At 38.1% G+C, this 20142-nt stretch overlaps 1 protein-coding gene across 1 annotated transcript; it reads left to right on the top strand.

The window, feature by feature from the left end:
• The first annotated feature begins 1045 nt into the window (after positions 1-1045).
• Positions 1046-3400, top strand: LOC126708142 (uncharacterized). Its single transcript, XM_050407954.1, has 2 exons — positions 1046-3202; positions 3287-3400. Exons 1-2 carry the CDS (start codon positions 1046-1048, stop codon positions 3398-3400), a joined length of 2271 nt encoding a protein of 756 aa, XP_050263911.1.
• Positions 3401-20142: the final 16742 nt, after the last annotated feature.

Below are 20142 nucleotides of genomic sequence, written 5' to 3'. Positions count from 1 at the left end.
AAATTTATTGCTGAAAGTGTCATTAATTACCATAAATTAATTTAAACATTTTTTTATTAAATGCTTAAAACCTATTAATTACATTTATTATTACTTTATTCTGCATATAAATATCACATTTAGAGAAACCAAGCTCCTATTTTGTAGTAAAATTTTGAGCAAAAATATAAAGTATTACGCTCATAATATTTTCATAACAAATTTATAACTTAAATTAAAAAGTATTATAAATATATTGTGGATATAGCATTTTTTTAGCAATATATATAAAGACAGAGTATTAAAGACATATAGAGTCAATCGGTCAAGATTTTCTTCCATCGCAAATAGCAAAATAGTCTTTCCATCCATTTTTAACAACAAGAAATCACTAGAACGATTAAGAATCCTAAATATGTACTATTAATGATAAGTAATTAACCAACACGATGCTATAAATGACAATTCAACCAAACAATATGATATCATATTGAAAATTTCTAAATCTTAACATTCAAATGGACTTAGTTATAATGACTACTGATGGTGTCTAAAAAAAGCCAACTCCTTACTCGTCCATAAATGTCGTCCATGAGAAGGTTACACAAGCCACATTACTGTCGTCCAGAGAGACCTCTGGACGACATGTACTAACTGGTGTACTATCTCTCGTCCAGGAAGCACTTAGGACGAGGGCAAGGCAGTTTTGACAAAGATAACCGCTATAACGGTTATCAAATTGTACGCTCCGAACTCCGTAAAATTGGGGGAGGTTATCCAACGGATAACCGCTCCCTAAACCTATAAAAAGAGATGAGTCTCCGACAAAGAAAGGCAGAGTATTTCTTCTTTACAAACAATATTTTTCCATTAAGAGGAGAGTTACTAACTTCATCATCGGAGGAGTTTTGACCGGCCAACCCCGGTCTCCTCTGACCTTCTATTTCTTATCTTTCAGGCCCTCAACATCATCGTGATCCGTGCTGTTCAACTAACTGATTCCTTGATCGCTATCAGTTTGGCGCCGTCTGTGGGAAGAATTATACTTCTCTTTGACAAAAAGTTGATGGTATGGACTAGATCGAGGGCTACCAGCCCAGGCCGTCAGGGAAGTAGAGATGCTTCCAGTAACCCTTACCGCGACCGCCAATCCGCACCGGTCATGCAGAATTCATCTGTTCAAAACGTACAATCCATGGCGGCCGCAGTGGCGAAGTTGACTCGCCAAAACCAAGAATTAAGAATGGAGATTAATCTAAGGAGGCAGACGCGTGAAGAACATGAGGGTGGAGGACAAACGCAGAGTCGTGATGACAGAGAGAACACTGAGATTGGAAGTCAGTTAAGAGGTACCACTTCACAAGCGGTGCCACGTTTGAAGGAAGAGATGGACCAGATGAGAAGAGTCATGGAGGAAATGAAAGAAAATATGAGAAGGACAAATCCTATAGAAGACCTGGTCCACCGAACTGATTCCCCCTTTACGGCTTCTATCAATGGTCATCCTCTACCATCGAAGTTTAAGATGCCTTCTCTGGATTCGTACGATGGAACACGAGACCCGTTCGATCACATTGCTACCTTCAAGACCACCATGCATCTCCAAGGGGTTCCTGACGAAATAATGTGCAGAGCATTCCCTACTACCCTCAAAGGCCCAGCACGGGTTTGGTTCAGTAAAATACCCCCGAATTCGGTGAGTTCTTTTGAAGAGTTGAGCAAACTGTTTGTTAACAACTTCATAGGAGGACAAAGACATAAGCGTTCCTCGTCCAGCCTATTGACCATAGAGCAGGGAGAGAACGAGAGTTTACGGTCGTTCATCACCCGTTTCAACAGAGAGGCCCTGAGTGTGGAAGAAGCAGACGACAAGCTCTTGTTGGTGGCTTTCCATAATGGGGTGAATTCGGATCTGTTCATTCACAAACTCTATGAAAAAGAGCCCCAGTCTATGGCAGAACTTGTCCATTCGGCACAAAATTTTATGAATGCGGAAGACGCAATCATTGCTAAGAAGAGGAAGAGGTCTGAGAGAGTAGACGCAAATCCCAGTCGCCACTTAGAGCAGGGCCCTCGTCCAAAGAAGGGACGCACGGAAGACAGGAAAGACCGAGACATTAAGAAGCCGGGCTCTTCAGCACGGAACCAGCAGTATACCTCTTTGAACGTCCCACTTGAGCAGGTCCTAATGCAGATCAAGGATGATCCTTCCTTGAAGTGGCCGGAGAAAATGAGGGGAGATCCCAATAAACGCAATCGGAACAATTATTGTCGCTTTCATAGGGATCATGGTCACGATACGGACGAGTGTTTCGATTTAAAGCAGCAAATCGAAAATCTCATAAGGCAAGGGAAGCTGAAGAATTTCCTTGGACGAGATAACAGGGACGAAAAAATGAAAGGAAAAATGGAAGAATCATCACGGCCACCACTCGGAGAAATGAGAGTCATTATAAGGGGAAGTTCGACAAGCCAATCATCCAAGTCCAAGAAAGCATATTTGAAGGTAGTGCAGAGTGTCCAGCTTTCTGGACGATCACCGAGAGCAATGACCACGGACGAAGCAGCGATCACCTTCACGAACGAAGACGCTGAGAGAATTCATCACCCCCATGATGATGCTCTCGTCATCACCTTAATGATTGCTGACTACACAACTAGAAGGGTGCTTGTAGACAACGGAAGCTCGGCGGACATTTTGTATTATCCAGCTTTTCAACAAATGAAGCTAGGACGAGACCGGCTCCGTCCAGTGAACTCCCCCCTAATAGGTTTTGGTGGCATGAAGGTACAAACCGTGGGTACCATTTCCTTGTCAGTGGTAGTGGGGGCATACCCACGACAAGTCACCAAGGATGTGAACTCCCTTGTGGTAGACTGTCCGTCCTCCTATAACGCCATAATTGGACGACCAACTTTGAATAGTTGGAAGGTCGTTACCTCCACTTACCACTTATCAATTAAGTTTCCAACAGAACATGGAGTAGGGCAGGTGCAAGGGGATCAACTGGCAGCAAGAGAATGTTACTTGGCCATGTTGGCCATGGACGAGCAAATTCAAGCCATGAATATTGAAGAAAGGAGAATGGTAGCCGAGCCTACCGAAGTATTAGAAGACATTTCCCTGGACGAAGAGAACCCTGAGAAGTGTACCAGGGTTGGGGCAGATCTAGAAGAGAAGATTAAGGAGGGCCTCGTCTACTTTTTGAAGAAAAATATTGATGTGTTAGCATGGAGTCATGAGGACATGCCGGGTATAGACCCTAGTGTCATTACCCACCGTCTGAATGTATGCCCTTCCTCCAAGCCAGTGTGGCAAAAGAAGAGGGTGTTTGCCCCTGAGAGAAATGATGCTATCAAAGATGAAGTTCAAAAACTGATGGGGGCGAGGTTTATCCGGGAAGTGTACTACCCAGATTGATTGGCAAATGTTGTAATGGTCAAGAAGGCAAATGGTAAGTGGAGAATGTGCGTGGATTTTACCGACTTGAACAAGGCTTGCCCAAAGGATAGTTATCCGCTGCCACGCATTGATCAATTGGTGGATTCAACTGCGGGCCACAAGTTGCTTAGTTTCATGGACGCTTTTTCGGGATACAATCAAATAAGGATGGATGAGGCGGATCAGGAGAAAACATCCTTTGTCACAAGTCAAGGCTTGTTCTGTTATAAGGTGATGTCATTCGGCTTAAAGAATGCAGGAGCCACATATCAGAGATTGGTCAATCATATGTTTCGACAGCAGATTGGGCGAAATGTGGAAGTCTATGTGGACGACATGCTGGTAAAGAGCCAGGACGAAGGAAGGCATCTGGACGACCTGCAGGAGACATTTGACACGTTGAGACAGTATCACATGAAGCTGAATCCTAGTAAATGTGCTTTCGGAGTATCATCAGGGAAATTCCTTGGCTTTATGGTCTCTCATAGGGGGATTGAAGCGAATCCTGATAAAATTCAAGCAATACTAGACATGAAGCCTCCGCAGAATACAAAGGAGATCCAATCTCTTATTAGACAAGTCGCTGCACTAAACAGGTTTGTCTCTAAAGCCACTGACAAATGTTTGCCATTTTTTAAAGTTCTTAGAAAAGCATTCGAATGGACCGACGAGTGTCAGAAAGCTTTTGAGGATCTGAAGCATACTTGACCAAGTCTCCATTGTTGAGTCCGTCAGTAATGGGAGAGAAATTATACTTGTATTTGACGGTAACCCCGTATGCCGTAAGTTCAGCACTGATAAGGGAAGAAGGTAAAGTGCAAAGACCTGTGTACTATACGAGTAAGGCATTGAGGGGAGCGAAAGGACGATATCCACAGATGGAGAAGTTAGCCTTCGCATTGATCACTGCTTCCAGGAAGCTAAGGCACTATTTCCAGGCACATGTCATTAATGTCATGACGGATCATCCACTCAAGAAGGCGATGAACAGACTGGAGGCAGCTGGACGATTGGTTCAGTGGGCCATCGAGCTCAGCGAATTTGACATCAGATATCAACCAAGGCATGCTATAAAAGCTTAAGCATTAGCAGATTTCATTGCAGAATTTACCCCAAGTCATGAAGAGACAGAAGACAATGATAGATGGGTCGTCCATGTGGATGGATCATCCACAAAGTATGCAGGTGGGATTGGTGTGGTTTTACAGTCCCCAGAAGGAGACAAACTGAGGCACAAGGTTCGTCTACAGTACCAAGCAACTAACAATGAAGTCGAGTATGAAGCCCTTCTCAAAGGGTTAGAATTGGCTAAGTCTGTGGAAGCCAAGTCTATACTCGTCCTGGGTGATTCTCAGTTGGTCATGGGGCAAGTAAATGGAATGTACGAAGCAAAAGAGGAATGGATGAGGAAATACCTTAGTAGAGTGATGCGCCTAATGAAGAGATTTGAAAAAGCTGAATTTGTCCAAATCCCAAGGGAGGAAAACATGGAAGCTGATACTATAGCGAAAGAAGCCTCAGCAAGTGAATTTATGGACGAATATGACCAAATTCAGTACATGCCAAGCATAGATATTCCAGAAGTACAACAGGTGGAAAATAGAGGAAACTGGATGACCCCGATTATATCATACCTGAAAGACGGACAGCTACCAGAAGAGAAAGACGAAGCAAGGAAGCTTAGGGTGAGATCGGCTAGATATCTACTTCTGAACGAAGTGTTATACAAGAGGGGCTTTTCTCAACCTTATCTTAGGTGCTTGGCTCCGGACGAAGCAAACTACATACTGAGGGAAGTTCATGAAGGAGCATGTGGCAATCACTCCGGGGCCAGGTCCCTTGTCTCCAAGGTCGTCCGTGCAGAGTATTACTGGCCAAATATGCAAGCTGATGCTAAAGCGTATGTCAAGGTCTGCGACCAATGTCAACGATTTAGCAACTTCCCCAGACAACCATCAGAGTACCTCACCCCGATGATGGCACCGTGGCCCTTTGCACAATGGGGACTAGACATTTTGGGTCCTTTTCCTCAGGGCATAAGGCAGATGAAATTTCTAGTTGTGGGCATCGATTACTTCACAAAATGGGTGGAAGCTGAACCGCTGGCGACAATCACACAACAAAATGTTAAGCATTTCGTGTGGAAGAACATTGTATGCAGATTCGGAGTGCCCAAGGTATTGGTATCTGATAACGGACGACAGTTTGACAACGCACTCTTTAGGGACTTCTGCGCACACTTTGGAATATAGAATCACTATTCCTCACCCGCTCATCCTCAAGCAAATGGTCAAGCTGAAGTAGCAAACCGATCCTTGTTGAAAATCATCAAGACCCGGCTTGAGGGGGCAAAGGGGGTATGGCTAGAAGAGTTACCTGGTGTTCTATGGGCCTACAGGACGACGGTGAGAACCCCTATGGGGGAAACTCCTTTCAAGCTAACTTATGGAAGCGAAGCAGTCATACCGGCGGAAGTACATATGGCCAATCACAGGGTGATGATGTATAAAGATAAGGACAATGAGGAGCAGCTCCGTTTGAACCTTGATCTAGTAGACGAGGTAAGGGCAGACGCAGAATACAGAACAGCAAAGTACAAGAACCTCATGGCTAGGCAATATGACGCAATGGTGAAGCCTAGGCGTTTCAATATAGGAGATCTCGTCCTAAGAAAGGTCTCTTTGGCAACCAAGAACCCAGCACATGGGAAATTGGGCCCGAATTGGGAAGGACCCTACAAAGTTATCAACTGTAAAAGGCAAGGATCCTACTACTTGGAGGCCCTGGACGGGAGGAAACTGGAGCACCCTTGGAACGTGGAGCACTTGAGGAGGTACTATCAGTAAAAGTCAGCCTAGACGGAAGTATGGCCACAGACGAGGCTGGACCTTGTCTGAAGACTTATTCTACTTATATTTAATATTGTGTTATTAACTACTAATTCATTATTTATATTTAGCGTGTTGTGGACGAAGTTAAGGCTTTACTATTTATGTTGTGTTTATGGACGAACTTATGGAGCTTGTACTTAATAAAAAAGGCATAAATATATGTATATGCCTTACCTGAAAACAATGTTTATGTTATGTACAAAGTATTGTGCAAATTTCCAAGTCTCCAAGTTATTTTCGTTCCAATTAACTCACCACAAGGCTGAAAAGCCCAAGACGAGGAAAATCTCCGGACGCGGGGATTTAACTTCGACAAACAAGGGAAATGTATGCATGCCCAAGTGTAGACGAGAAAATTCCCTGAAATGGTACGTCCACAGAACATCCGTCCCTGAAGTAGACGGGATGGAAGATAGTATGTCCACAACACGAACGAACAATAATATGTCCACAAAGCTCAATTGAAACGTGAGATTTACACGTCCACACATGGACGAATACATGCAAGGACGATGTTCTGGTTAATTAACCAAGAACGTTCCAGAGCAATTAAGCTCAAGGACGAATGCAAAGTCTAGAAAAAAAATAAAAAAAGAGGCGAAGTCTCAAGACGGGTGATGCTGACATCTGGGATTTCTCCAAGACGAGTATAAAGTTACAAGCATTTCATAAGATCACCCTCATAGACGAGAAGAAATTTTAAAGCAAGCATAACTTTTGTCCTTGATATAACAAAAAAAAAAAAAAAGAAAAACACAAGTGTTTAAAGGGAGGACGACCAACGTCCAAACACCCTTAAGTTACATGATAACTCGTCCATAAACTAAGGACGAGATAAATAAAAAGTTACATCAAGTCTTAAAATTATAAAAAAAGAGGCATCAAGTTAGTGGGGCATCTTTGTTCTGCTCGTCCTGAAATGGCTGGGTTGTAGCATCATCCTCCACATTAACGTCTTCTGAGCTCGTCTAGAGGAGGGAGCTGGTAGGAGCACCACTGAGATTGAGCTTAATAGAGCTGAAGTCAATGTTGGGGAAGTTCTCGACGGCGTCCATCCTGAAGTCCTCAAACCCAGCCGCATAGTTAGTATCCAGCAGATCAGTGAACTGCTTGGACGCCTTGAACTCTGTAACTGCGTCTTCCTTGGCCTTCTTGAGAAGATCACTCAGCTCGTCATTCTTCTTTTGCAAGTGATCAAGACGAGTTTCCTTCTCCACAACATCAGTCTTCATCTCTTGAATTTGATTCCGCAGCTCCTTTGCCCCTTCGTTGGCTTTAGCAGCTGCCTTAGCCCAGCGCTTGCTCTCGTCCTTCACTTCCTTGATTCTCCTCTCTAACAAGACCCTCGTCTTGTCAAGATCAGTTGCTTGCTTGGACGCAACAATAAACTTGGACATGGCCTGAATAATGGTTTAGTTAGGAAGCTTATCAAAGAGGACGAGACAAAATAAAACAAAATAATAATAATAATAATAATACATACATACCTTGAAAAGATCATGAACCCCAGAATGCTCGAAGTCCTTCAAAGACATGTTGTAACAGGCAGACACGTCCTCATCAGTCACAGACATCTTAAATCTTTCCCTAGCCAGATCCTCATTCCCAATGAGGTATTGAGGTGCTTGGGGAGAAGGCTGAGACGTGGACGGCGTCTTGACTATGGACGGGACTTGCATGGGTGAATCTTTGGGCTCAGAATCAAGGATCTGGACGTCTTCAGGCTCATGAACAAGAGTAGGCGCAGGTTGAACGTCTTTGGGCTTGGACGATTTATGTTTGACCTTTTTCTCCCTGCGCCTGCTGGGAAGATTGCCCAGGTCAACTCCCAATGATAAGTTTTTTCTTTTCTCACCTACGGACGGGTGAGACTGAGGTGCGTCCTGCCCAGTGGCAGCAGCCTCGTTCACAACTTCTTTACCCTTGTTTTCCTTCATTGTAGCTATTCCTGAAAAAAGAAGGGGTGTTAAAAATAACAAGTAAAAAAAAAGAGGAGGAAAAAAGGGAAACAACTATACTGACTTACGTCTACGAGTGGTGAGCTCGTGTGTGAGGGCTTCATTGGACGGGTTCAGACCTAAACCCCAAGTGGCAAGACGATGGAGGGTTACCAAAGAATGGAAAGCCCTATCCGTGTATAGACGAACCTTTTGGATTCTTTCTATATGAAACCTGTCCAGATGAGGTCGTCCAGCACCTAAAAAAAAAAAAAAAAAAAAAAAATTTCATTATTTAGCCGTCTACAAAGATAAATACAACACAGTAAAATGACAAACACAAGCATACCTTCAGGACGAAGGTTCCCTAACTCTCCTGTGTAGGGAGGAAACGGGTCTTGAGAAACCTCGAGTGGGCGTCCAGCCCAGAAACCTGAGACGAAGAAGAACTCCGTCTTCCAGTTCCTATCCGAGGAAACTACAGACTTAATCAATCTATAATCTTTCCCTCTGGCTGTGAATTGATAAAAGCCAAGGGACTGATTGATCTCAGAAGACTTGTAACAGTAGAGGAACTCGTCCACAGTCAGAGGACGGTTCCCCTCAAAGACCTCCCTCCACAAAACTTGCATGGAGACTACTAACCTCCACGCATTGGGGTTAAGATGACAAACACCTATACCTAACCTAGTGAGTAACTCTCTGGCAAAAGCATTTAAAGGTAACCTAAGTCCACCTAAAAGATAGGCTTCGTAAATACCTATCCCAAAATGAGGTTGACAGCACCACTCCCCACGAACTGCTAACCTAGGATTAAGGTCGTCTGGGATTTGGTACCACTTTTTAAGCAAAACTAACTTCCTATCGTCCGTCTTGAACTCTACTCCTATGGCACAGCTATACACTACCTCAACCTCGTCCTGAACTGTGGACGAGGGGGCACTTGTGCCTGCCTGGGATCCAGACTCACTCCTCGTCTTGAGTCCCTGGAGAACTTCTAAGGGTACCCCAGGGACACCGGACACATACTCGTCCGTGGTGTTCCCTTCACTACTAGTACTATTACTGTTATCACTAGAGCCACTAAAACTACTTGGGTCATGATACTCGTCTATGGCTTTGCCTAAACTATTGCTAGACGAGGAAAGAACGGTCTCAGACATTGTAGAAAACTTAAAATCTGAGAACGAGGAGTAAAGAAATACCTGAAATCTAGACGAGGGAACTAAGGACGAGATGATGCTTCTAGATGAGGATCTAAGACGAGGATGCTCAGGGAGGGAAATCTCAGAAATGTGAAGGGCACTGGAGGAATTCAACTATTTATAAGCTGAAAACTTTGGGATGCGAAACGACGCAGCCAACCAAAGTGCGCCACGTGGCATAGATCTCGAAAATTGAACCAAGTGCATCAGTTCATCAGTCAGATTTTGACACGTGGCATACAGTACACATTTTTGAAAATCCCCCAAATTATCCTTAAGACGACACATATGGACGAGGGGGCAACTGATGGTGTCTAAAAAAAGCCAACTCCTTACTCGTCCATAAATGTCGTCCATGAGAAGGTTACACAAGCCACATTACTGTCGTCCAGAGAGACCTCTGGACGACATGTACTCTCTGGACGACATGTACTAACTAATGTACTATCTCTTGTCCAGGAAGCACTTAGGATGAGGGCAAGGCAGTTTTGACAAAGATAACAGCTATAACGGTTATCAAATTGTACGCTCCAGACTCCGTAAAATTGGGGGAGGTTATCCAACGGATAACCGCTCCCTAAACCTATAAAAAGAGATGAGTCTCCGACAAAGAAAGGCAGAGTATTTCTTCTTTACAAACAATATTTTTCCATTAAGAGGAGAGTTACTAACTTCATCATCGGAGGAGTTTTGACCGGCCAACCCCGGTCTCCTCTAACCTTCTATTTCTTATCTTTCAGGCCCTCAACATCATCGTGATTCGTGCTGTTCAACTAACTGATTCCTTGATCGCTATCAACTACTATTTATGAACTAAAAATACCATTTATCCCTAACAAGATGATGCTTCTTGTTGTTGCTTTGTTTTTGTTTTTAATAAAGTTTCATCCATATTAGCATATTCAGCAAAGGACAAAATTTAGGTATTGTTCCTTAGGTTCCCCTCTTAAGATTCAGCCATGTGGTTACTTAACTAAAAAATAAACTTCCTTCCTATGGGAAAAAATCCACATAACAGAATCTTAAAAGGGGTAATCTAAGGACAGCACCTAAGTACTGTACCTAAATCTTGCTATTCAGCAAAAAAAGTAATTGGGGGTTACAATTATATGACACATGTCTTTGGGCTAAATGTTTTGGGTCATTTTTTAACAACCCAAATCCATTGGGCCCAATCTGAAAAATAACACCATAATATGCTATGAGTCCAAATGTAGTTTAAGACACTTAGACTTGTTCCTTAGTCTGTCTTGAGATTGATTTTCGAGGGCCTAGAAACAATCTCGGCTAAAACAGTGGGAGAGACCCATACTAATTTGGGTCGGGCCCAAAAAAAGATACTCTAGCTGGGAAATGTTAACCCAAAAAGATGATATTTGCGTTGTTTCCAGGGATCAAACCTAGGTCACCCGCGTAATAGGTACTCACCACTATACTACAACGACTTGATGGTAAGTGTAATCATATATATTTATAAAATATTTTTTGCTTAATATAACAATGTTAATAACACCACTAGTGGTCAAAGGACAATGGAGGATGATATCATTGGCGACCAGAATGAGACAATATCAAAGGATAGTGGTGTTGGTGGTGAAGGGTGAGAAATGGCAAAGAATAATGTTGCTACTAGTTGATCATGAAGGAAGACAACATTAGGGTGCATGAGGTGAGTAGCGTATAGGCATGTGGAATGATAAATGAGGAAAAATATCATTTTCTATTTGAAATTCTTCCATTTTTTGGTTTAGATTATATTATTAAATTTAAAAGTGTATTAAAAAATATGTCATTTAAAATTTGAAGTGTTAAGATGGTTTGTACATTGTTAGATTCAAGAACTAAAATTCCAATCGTGAAATGAACATTGTGCATTTTGAGTGAAATTAAGAGTATCTTGTTATGTGAAATGAGTATAAGTTGGTCCACATGCACTTGTCTAACTGCTGGTGGCTAGCACTTGAGAGTGCTTGAAGGTAAATGTGTACACATGTGAGGATTCAAGTGATGTGTGAAGGCACTTGATGCATTTTTTGGTTACAATTCTTTTGACGTTATATAAAGTGACCATTGACAAACCAAATCGTGTGATTTGTGACACAAAAGAAGCTTACTCAAAAAAAAAAAAAAGATCGGTTAGAAGGAACGAATACGAAGAGACGAGAGAGAAGAATTTAATAACAATAACATTGCTAACAAGGAACATTAAAACTTATGGAAAATGATGCCCAAGATGGAGAAAAGAATGGGGATTATGTTTAGTATTGACTTTTATGTATGATTAAGACAATTAGGACTTTGAACTTACATCTATGAAGAATTGGAATTGCAATAAGGATATCAAAAGACTCACATGATTAATTTGGCTCATGTGCGAGTCTTGCAAGTTATAACTCACCTCCCTTTTCTCTCTTTTTTTTTTTTTTTTTTTTTTTTTTTTCACATACTACAGTTAATAATCTATATATATATATATATATATAAAACCGAAGCTTTTAAAGCTTCCACAATTTTCCACGTCAGCCCAACATTAAAAAAAAAAAAATCATAAACCAAAAAAAAAAAAAAAAAAAACACTTTTCTAAAACGCAAAAAAATACTTAAACGCAAGTTTCTCAAAAAAAAAAAAAAAAAAAAAAAACTTAAACGCAAAATCACAGAGGAACCCTAAGCCTTTAACACGTTCTACCTTCCCAAGCTCTGCCGTTTCTCCACACGCAAATCGCAGCTCAACAGCTCAACAGCTCAACGGCTGCACCTTCTCCGGCACCACCCTTCTCCAGTTCTATATTTGTCGGCCCCACCGTTTGATTATCTCTTCAGCCCTCAAGTATACTCATCCAAAACCTTCTTCTCTCTCCTCAGAAACCCTCTTTCTCTCCAAAAATCAAATCCTTCTCCTTCCCCTAAAATCAAAATCCAAAACTTAGGATGAGAAAGAAGGAAGAGCCGATCGGATACGTTGGGAAACGATTGACCCATCGTCTTTACCTCTCAGAGCTCGCCTTACTCTCCATCTGACAAACCAAGGAGAGGAACCTGGTAACCCATCGTCTTTACCTCTCAGAGCTTGCCTTACTCTCCATTTGACAAACCAAGGAGAGGAACTTGGTACAATGATGAAGAAGCCAGAATTCTTGACGACCTGCAAGGCTGACCAGCGATCGCACTTCAAATCCAAGGTTTTCTTTCTTCAATTATATTGGATTGGGAAATTCTAGCTCTTTATATTATAGATTTATGTTGCTGTTGGCTAATTGTTTTATTAAATGCTTGCCCCTTTTTCCATTGTTTTTTGAAGATGTTTAATTGAATGGTACAGTGAATTTTCCTCACAACCCAAGTAGAAAAGGATTATATAGAGTATGGATTTGGTGTCATCGAATAGTTGTTTTAATTTCCTAATAATTAAGATCATAGGCATAGAAATAGAAATTCACACTAATTTTTTAAAGTAGACAATTAAAAAAAATATCACTAATTTAATAGAAATTTTGTTTTTCCATTGTATGTTTCGATTTAGACAACTTTAGTCAATTTTCCAAATTACACCATGTTTGCTTTGGTGATATAAAAACAAAGCTAAGTCTTAATTTTGGAACCTAAGAACCTATTGTTGATGACAAAAATAAATTAAAGAATTTGATGCTTGTGTTTGTGCTTTCCCTTATAAGGTTCTCAAGAGTTCGTTTGTCTAATTTACTTTGCTCAAATACAATGCGTATTTTGTAAGTTTCATTCAAGCCATAAATGGAAATTGGTTTTAAAATTTGCAAAATTTGTATTGAATTTCTTTGTATCACAAAACTTAAAATTCATTTAAATATCTGTAATATGCCTTTTGTTTTCATAATGATGGAGGTTTTGGTTAAAGCTTGCTAAAGAGTTCTGAATTGTCTATATAAAATACTTTTGTAAAGTATGTTACCCTCTAATTATATACAGAACATTACACGAAGTTGATATGAAGGCCAAATAGATTTTGGCTAATTAGTAATAGTGTTATTTTCTGCATTTTCAAGTTGAAGCTTATCATGTAAAATTATTCATGACTGTCCCTTCTTAGGCTCATACCATTATATTTTCATTAAGAAGAGAGCTGCGCTTTAATTTTTCCTAAGGTTGTTATGATTTTCATTTTCTTTTTGCTCTTGGAGAATATATTTCTGTACCTTTCTTTCTTTGTAATTATTACTATCGCATTCATCTAATTGAAAAAACATAGTTTAGCTTAAGATTGTCTAATATTCATTCTTTTGATATTTGGGTGTTAAGCATTCTTGGCCAGCTTCTTTTATATTCAATTGTCTTTGCAAACAGCTCAATATGTGTTTGTGTACTTTTATAATTCCTGGACTGCACAAGATTTACTGTAGTCAGTGAGATCATATTAACTGCAATTTCATTCTCTAATTCATTATAAACTGTGTATGTGAATGTGTCGTCATAACTTGGAAATTTTTATTGATTGTTTGACCATTGGTTGTGAGATTGATATTGAACTTGGACCTGGTTTTATCCATATGGTATATAATTTTAGAAGATAATTTCAGTAGGTTTAGAATTTTTTTTGTATTGCATAAGGAATAGGGCCTAGAAAATCTACGGCTATAGCATGAATCCTAATCTTCTTGGTGAGTGATTCTACTCTTTGTTTAACCACTTAATACTTGTGTTACTGTCCTTTGATTCATTGCTTGTGGGAATTTACTTTTTGACCTTAGTAGTTTAGTTCATCATAGTTTGCTAGAAATCCATTGATTATGTATGACTTATTATCTATCCCTTTAAAAGAAAAGGTTTGTGAAAGGGGTTTTTTTTTGCCCCTGTTTGACACTTTCTCAGTGGGTATCATGTCAAAGGTATTACAATCTGCTGGTCTTACTACCTGTGTACATTGCTATTTTGTGCTGATATCCTAAGTGCTGGTGTTGTTTGTGCGTTGTTGTTGTTATTGTACATGCTTATATGCATTATGCTTCTGGTGTACTTAGTGTTAGCTGTATTGTGATACTTGGTAGCTATTAGCACCGTAATAGGAATTGATATAAAGTCCTAGGATGTTTTGGTAGTTATTGGCAGGTCATATTCTGTTATAGATGACCTGACTAATTAGGCATGTGCTCAATGTATTATAAAGCATGTGATAGATTAGGAGTTAGTTAATCAGTTTCAGTTGCAGCTTAGTTTAAAAGGCTGTAATGATTGTAAGAAAGAATATCAGGAGAATAGTAATCTAAGTTTACTTTCTTTTGTTCTCTAATCTTTCCCCCCAATTCTTAGGAGGCCAAGCAAACTTGAATCAGCCATTACAATTCACAATTCACAATTCACACACTTCATCACTCCAATTGGTCAAGAACTACAGGTTCTTAACAAAATTATGGACTTAGTGGAAAATGTTAATATGGGTTGTTGTTGCTTGCTTGATGCTAATAAAGAGTTCCAGATCTATCAATATGTTAATGATGTGTCAATGAACATTTTTTACTAAATAAATTGATTTGCATACAGGTTTAGAGGAAAAGATGAGACTCAAATAGGAAGAACAGATCATCCTACACCATAAAAAAAATGAGAAGGCAGTAAAAGGAAAAGAGGTAATAAATCATTCAATAAAGCGACCACTGACTTTTATCCATAATGCTCAAGCTTAGTTTCAAGATAGGAAATAATGCTTTAGATTTTGATTATCATTTATTTCATGGTGTGATTATGAATTTTCGTGTGATTTAAAGGTGACTTGGTGTTTTTCAATGTATTATTGGAAATGAATAGTTATTCTACAATTGTAAAGTCTCATTACATTAGATTTTTGCTGATTTGATAGGGCATTTTATGGTGGGGTTGATATTGAACATAGACTTAGTCTTAGCAATTTAATTTCACCTTTTTGTGAATGGCAGGGGTTTAAGAAGAACATTGAATTTTGATTCTTCTTTTGAGTTTTAATTTCATGTTCTCTTTAAGTATATTTAGTTCAGTTGGATTTAATGTGTCATAGGAAGGATTCTATCTAGGTTTCTAGAAAAAATAATTTCATGATAGTGGAAATAAACCATTTTGGGAAGAACAGTGGGCCCTTTTTTATGTAAATTTTACTAAATTTTCTTGAATTATTTGAATGATTACCCCAAAAAAAGGTCTTTAATTTTGTCTCTTCCACATTTAAATTTAAAAAAAAAAAAAAAACCTTAAGTTGCAAACTTGGAATTGACCATGGAAGGAGACTCATTTCTAACTCTCTTTGATTCCTTAATATTCAGAATGTAGACTCAGTATTTCATTTGGCCTTTCTTTCCTTCTATTCTTCTTCTTCTTCTTCTTTACTCCTTCATCCCTTTTATTTATGACTTAAGTTTGTCAAAAAAAAAAAAAAATTTCTGTGTGAAACAATTAAATAGATCATTTACTGCACTATAATTGTCTATGTTCTTTTTTAATCACAATGATCCTCCAATCATAAGATAACTAATGTCTGTCTTATTTTATCTAAAGTCTGTAACTTCACTTTTTTATTCCATTGTACCGTTTCCTTCGTCTTGGTATTTTAAAAGTTTGTATGTTTTCATTATAGGTAAAAGTCTATGTTACAAAAAATATATAACGAAAGCAGTTGATAATGAAGAAATTAGCTTGATGAAACAAAACAACTTTACATCAGTGGGATTTGGGTCTGAATTTGATGTGGTAGCTGTTCCTAATTGGTAGATTCTCATTTTCTCATTTTTCTTTATCTTTAATCTCCCAAATGTGCATACTTTGAAAAGTGGTACATCTTTTTTGTTCCAAGTTGATTACTTATCAGAAGGAAAAATGTTCAGGCAAAATCTTCTTAAGAGATGCAACGCAACAACCACCTCTCTCTCTCTCCCTCTCTCTATAGTGGAAAGTGATGATTTCAATAATTGTGTAAATTGGCATTGTGTTGCCTTTTCAATCCCATTGAGATGTAGCATTTTTATTTACTGGCAATGTTAGAATTTAGATACATCTTGGACATCAAAAATGATTAATGTAATGTATGAACTATATTTGAATGAGTATGGAATGATGGGGTTGAGGGAGGGAGAGAGGGAGGGAGATGAAATTGGAGTGATTATATTTGGAATTTAATTTATGTGTAATTAATTGTATTGGAGTATTCTTCTATTTTCTAAATTATGATCTCAAGCATTTGGTTACCATGATATCTCATCGTATGTGATAGATTTTATTGCTCTGGTATATAGTTTATACCTTGATATCGGCTCTTCTTTTTTTTTTTTTTTTTTTTTTTTTTTTTTAATGTTAGGGAAGTTGTGTCAATTGATTGACATATCATTATCAACAGCTTTCCCGTGCATCGCACAGGTTAGCGACTAGTTAATATAATGGTATTACCGTAATAGTATTATAGTCAAATAAAGAAGTGGCACTAGAGGGAGAACACAATATCAGCATATTGTAGCACAACATGTTTAAAACGTGAAAATGAGTTGGCGGCTTTCTATTTAAAATATAAGGATTAGGATGTACTCATCACCATGGTTACTAAATTTCGTAAGACAAGTTAATGCCTAACGGAGATTCAATGGCAAGTGTTTTAGAAAATTGAGGAAGGAGCTCCATGTGTTACAAGCAAGAACATACATCCTAGACTAATTCCTCTTGTTATTTATTTTTAATTCATTAATCTATGGTTTTGTTACTTTTGTAGTTTTTTTTTTTTTTTTTTGAGGCGTTAATGCAAATAAGTAATACTATAAGTTGTAGTTTTCATAATTTGATCTCTAATTATTATGATATTACAATCTAATTTAAGTTTCATCATTTTGTGACAAAGAAAATTTTGCTTTCTTAATCGCATCATAAATAGTCAAGATATTTCTTTAATTGATTTAAGGGAAATGTTAACAGATGCCCTTAAGATAATGATTAATAATCTATTTAAAGAAAATTTTTATGAGAAAAGAAAAAAAAAACCATTAATATTTTGACAATTTTTTCAATTTCTCATAAAAGTGATATCAAAACTTTCTTAAAATAGATTATTAACCATTACCTTAAAAGCATATGTTAGCTTACTTAGGGCACGTTTGGTAGACTGTAATGATAATTACATAGGAATAGGAATAGCTATTACAAGGAATGGAAGATGCTGTAATGTAATAATTATTCCTATTCAGTTGTTTGGTAACCCTATAGTAATAGAACCCTGAATATGTATTCCACATGTTTGGTACAACATCTTAAAACGATGTAATGAAAGCTTTTTAAATCAAATTACCTAAAATGCCCTTATTATAATAAATACATTTTTTATAAGGATTACTTTATATACTCCTAAATATGATGCCAAACTACACAGTTGAAATAAAAATCATGCCAAACTACATAGCTGAAATAAAAATCTTTTGTTAAAATATATATATATATATATATATATATATATTAGGAGTATATATGATGCCAAACTACACAGCTGAAATAAAAATCATGCCAAACTACACAGCTAAAATAAAAATCTTTTGATAAAATATATATATATATATATATATTATATTGATTTGCTTTAGATTGGCTGGCTGACCGTGATATATATATTTATATTATATTGATTCACTTTAGACTTGCTGGCTGATCACGATCAGTGTTTCTAATCTTTGCTTCACAGAACCTCACAGCTATACAAATATCTTTGTTTCTAATCTTGAGAAGAGGGAGCAACAACTGAGGGTGAAAGAAAGACAGTACCGATATAAATAGATCTCTAGCAACGGGAAAATAAAATTTTAGAGAGGACGGAGATGAAAAATTTAGGAAGGAGATGAAATTTTGGAGAAGATGCAGGTAGTGAGGGATTTTGGAAATTTTGTTAACAGAGCAAGGAGAAGTTTTGGAGAAAATACAGGTAGTGAGGGATTTTGGGATTTTTGTTCAGAGCAAGAAGAAAGAAATTTTTGGAGAAGGCGGGTAGAGGGGGATTTTGGGAATTTGGGGAATTATGCTTAAGCAGAGCGTATTACGTTTAGCAAGGGAATAGGGATTCAGCACTTTTAATAAGGAATGTCTATTCCTCATTTTAAGGAATAGAGATTCATATGGAATGATTATTACAGGTAATAAAAACATAACCAAACAACTGTAAAGCTAAATCATAGGAATAGTTATTACATTACAATTTCTATTACACTCTACCAAACGTACCCTTAGTGTTAATCTCAATATCAACGTAGAGCAAAACATATTTGCAACCTATACAAAAGTAGCATGCATCATTATTCATTGATATGGACAAAGTCCTCTTTATCGAGAAAGTGGTCAACCCATGGCCCAAAAAGAAAATTGGCCCAAAATGGATCTTCAAAAAAGCACATAAATCATAGGGCAAAGCCCACGATTGCCCAAGCTAGCAGCCCATGAGATTCACCCAAGGCTCATTAAGCCTAAGACCCATTCAAATTGGCTCATTGCCAATGCAAATAAAGCTTAAATTCGGTCCAAGTTGGGTCTTCAAAGCAACACATGAACCATGAAACAATGCCCAGAACCCTTGAGCTTGACCCTTGTGGTTGATCAAGTGGGCACCAGGCATTAATCTGAATTAAGCCCAAAAGGTCAAGCCATTGTCAAATCAGCATATGTGGGTACTTAAATAAGCCCAACAAAGATAGCCCCAAATCCATTAGCATAGCCCACGTGTTTGGGTTGTGCCGACACATAAAAAGCAAGAATGAGCCCCATGAAATTTCAATGTCAAAGCAGTACGAACACTTGCTAAAATTGACTTGCTAAGACTCGCAACAAAGCAACAATAGGCAGACAAAACCTGTGATTCAAACAAGCATTAAGTTCAAATCGAAGTCTTTCCTTCATCATGTGAATCAAGTTCACACAAGGAGAGACAACTAGCCAAGGAAAGAGATGAGAAGCAGTGGGTTGGAAGGCAACTTGAAAATTTATTCCCGTTTAAATATATCGCAACTTAATGTAATGTACGTCAAAAGTCTTATAATTCAATATTATAGTAATATTATCTTATTTTCCTATAAGAATAATTTGAATTTGCTTCCTTTTATTTGTTGAAATCATTGTATTTTGGAATACAAACGTTCAAGCAACTCAAAGCACTAATTGTAAGGGATAAAATATATCTTAAAGAGATATTGTCAAGCATTAGCTTTAATCATAATTTGTATCATTAATTTTTAAAGCATATGAATTGTGAATAATTATATATATATAGTTTCTATTTTTGTTATATTGTGTGGAGAATAGAGATTTTATTATTATTCTTGTTTATAGCATATGTTGGTGTTTATTATAATTGGATCTATTTGTGTCTTTGTTTACATAATCACAAAAATAAATTATTCTAAGCAATAGTATTTTTTATGAATAAAAAGGTAGGAGGGGCCAGAGTGACTTTTCCACTTGCGTTTTACCATATGTAGTAGAATTATATCCGCTGAATTCAGACCTACCAGCAAAAAAAACTGGTGAATATATTACAGCTATTATCCCAATCACGCGATTACACTAGAAGGCTTTAAAATAAAGTCAGATGTTCTTGAATAAAAGTTGGCAAAAGTGTCAAATGCACGTTGTCAACTTGATCTTATGCATTGATGATTATAATAACGAGTAGGTTGATGTCTACCAATAGCCAAGTTGTGCCTTGTAGCATTTAACAGAAAAGATAACTG

The sequence above is a fragment of the Quercus robur genome, chromosome 12 (assembly GCF_932294415.1).
Source record: "Quercus robur chromosome 12, dhQueRobu3.1, whole genome shotgun sequence".
Classification (NCBI taxonomy): domain Eukaryota; kingdom Viridiplantae; phylum Streptophyta; class Magnoliopsida; order Fagales; family Fagaceae; genus Quercus; species Quercus robur.
The sequence above is the reverse complement of the archived record's forward strand: the minus strand, read 5'-3'. Positions and strand labels throughout refer to the sequence as shown.

What these genes read in the sequence shown, in the direction of transcription:
- LOC126708142 (XM_050407954.1), top strand. Translation starts at nt 1,046, where the DNA reads ATGGTATGGACTAGATCGAGGGCTACCAGCCCAGGCCGTCAGGGAAGT. An exon ending in TTTTGAAGAAAAATATTGAT is followed by an intron (nt 3,203 to 3,286) that starts GTGTTAGCATGG and finishes CCTTCCTCCAAG; the next exon opens with CCAGTGTGGCAAAAGAAGAG.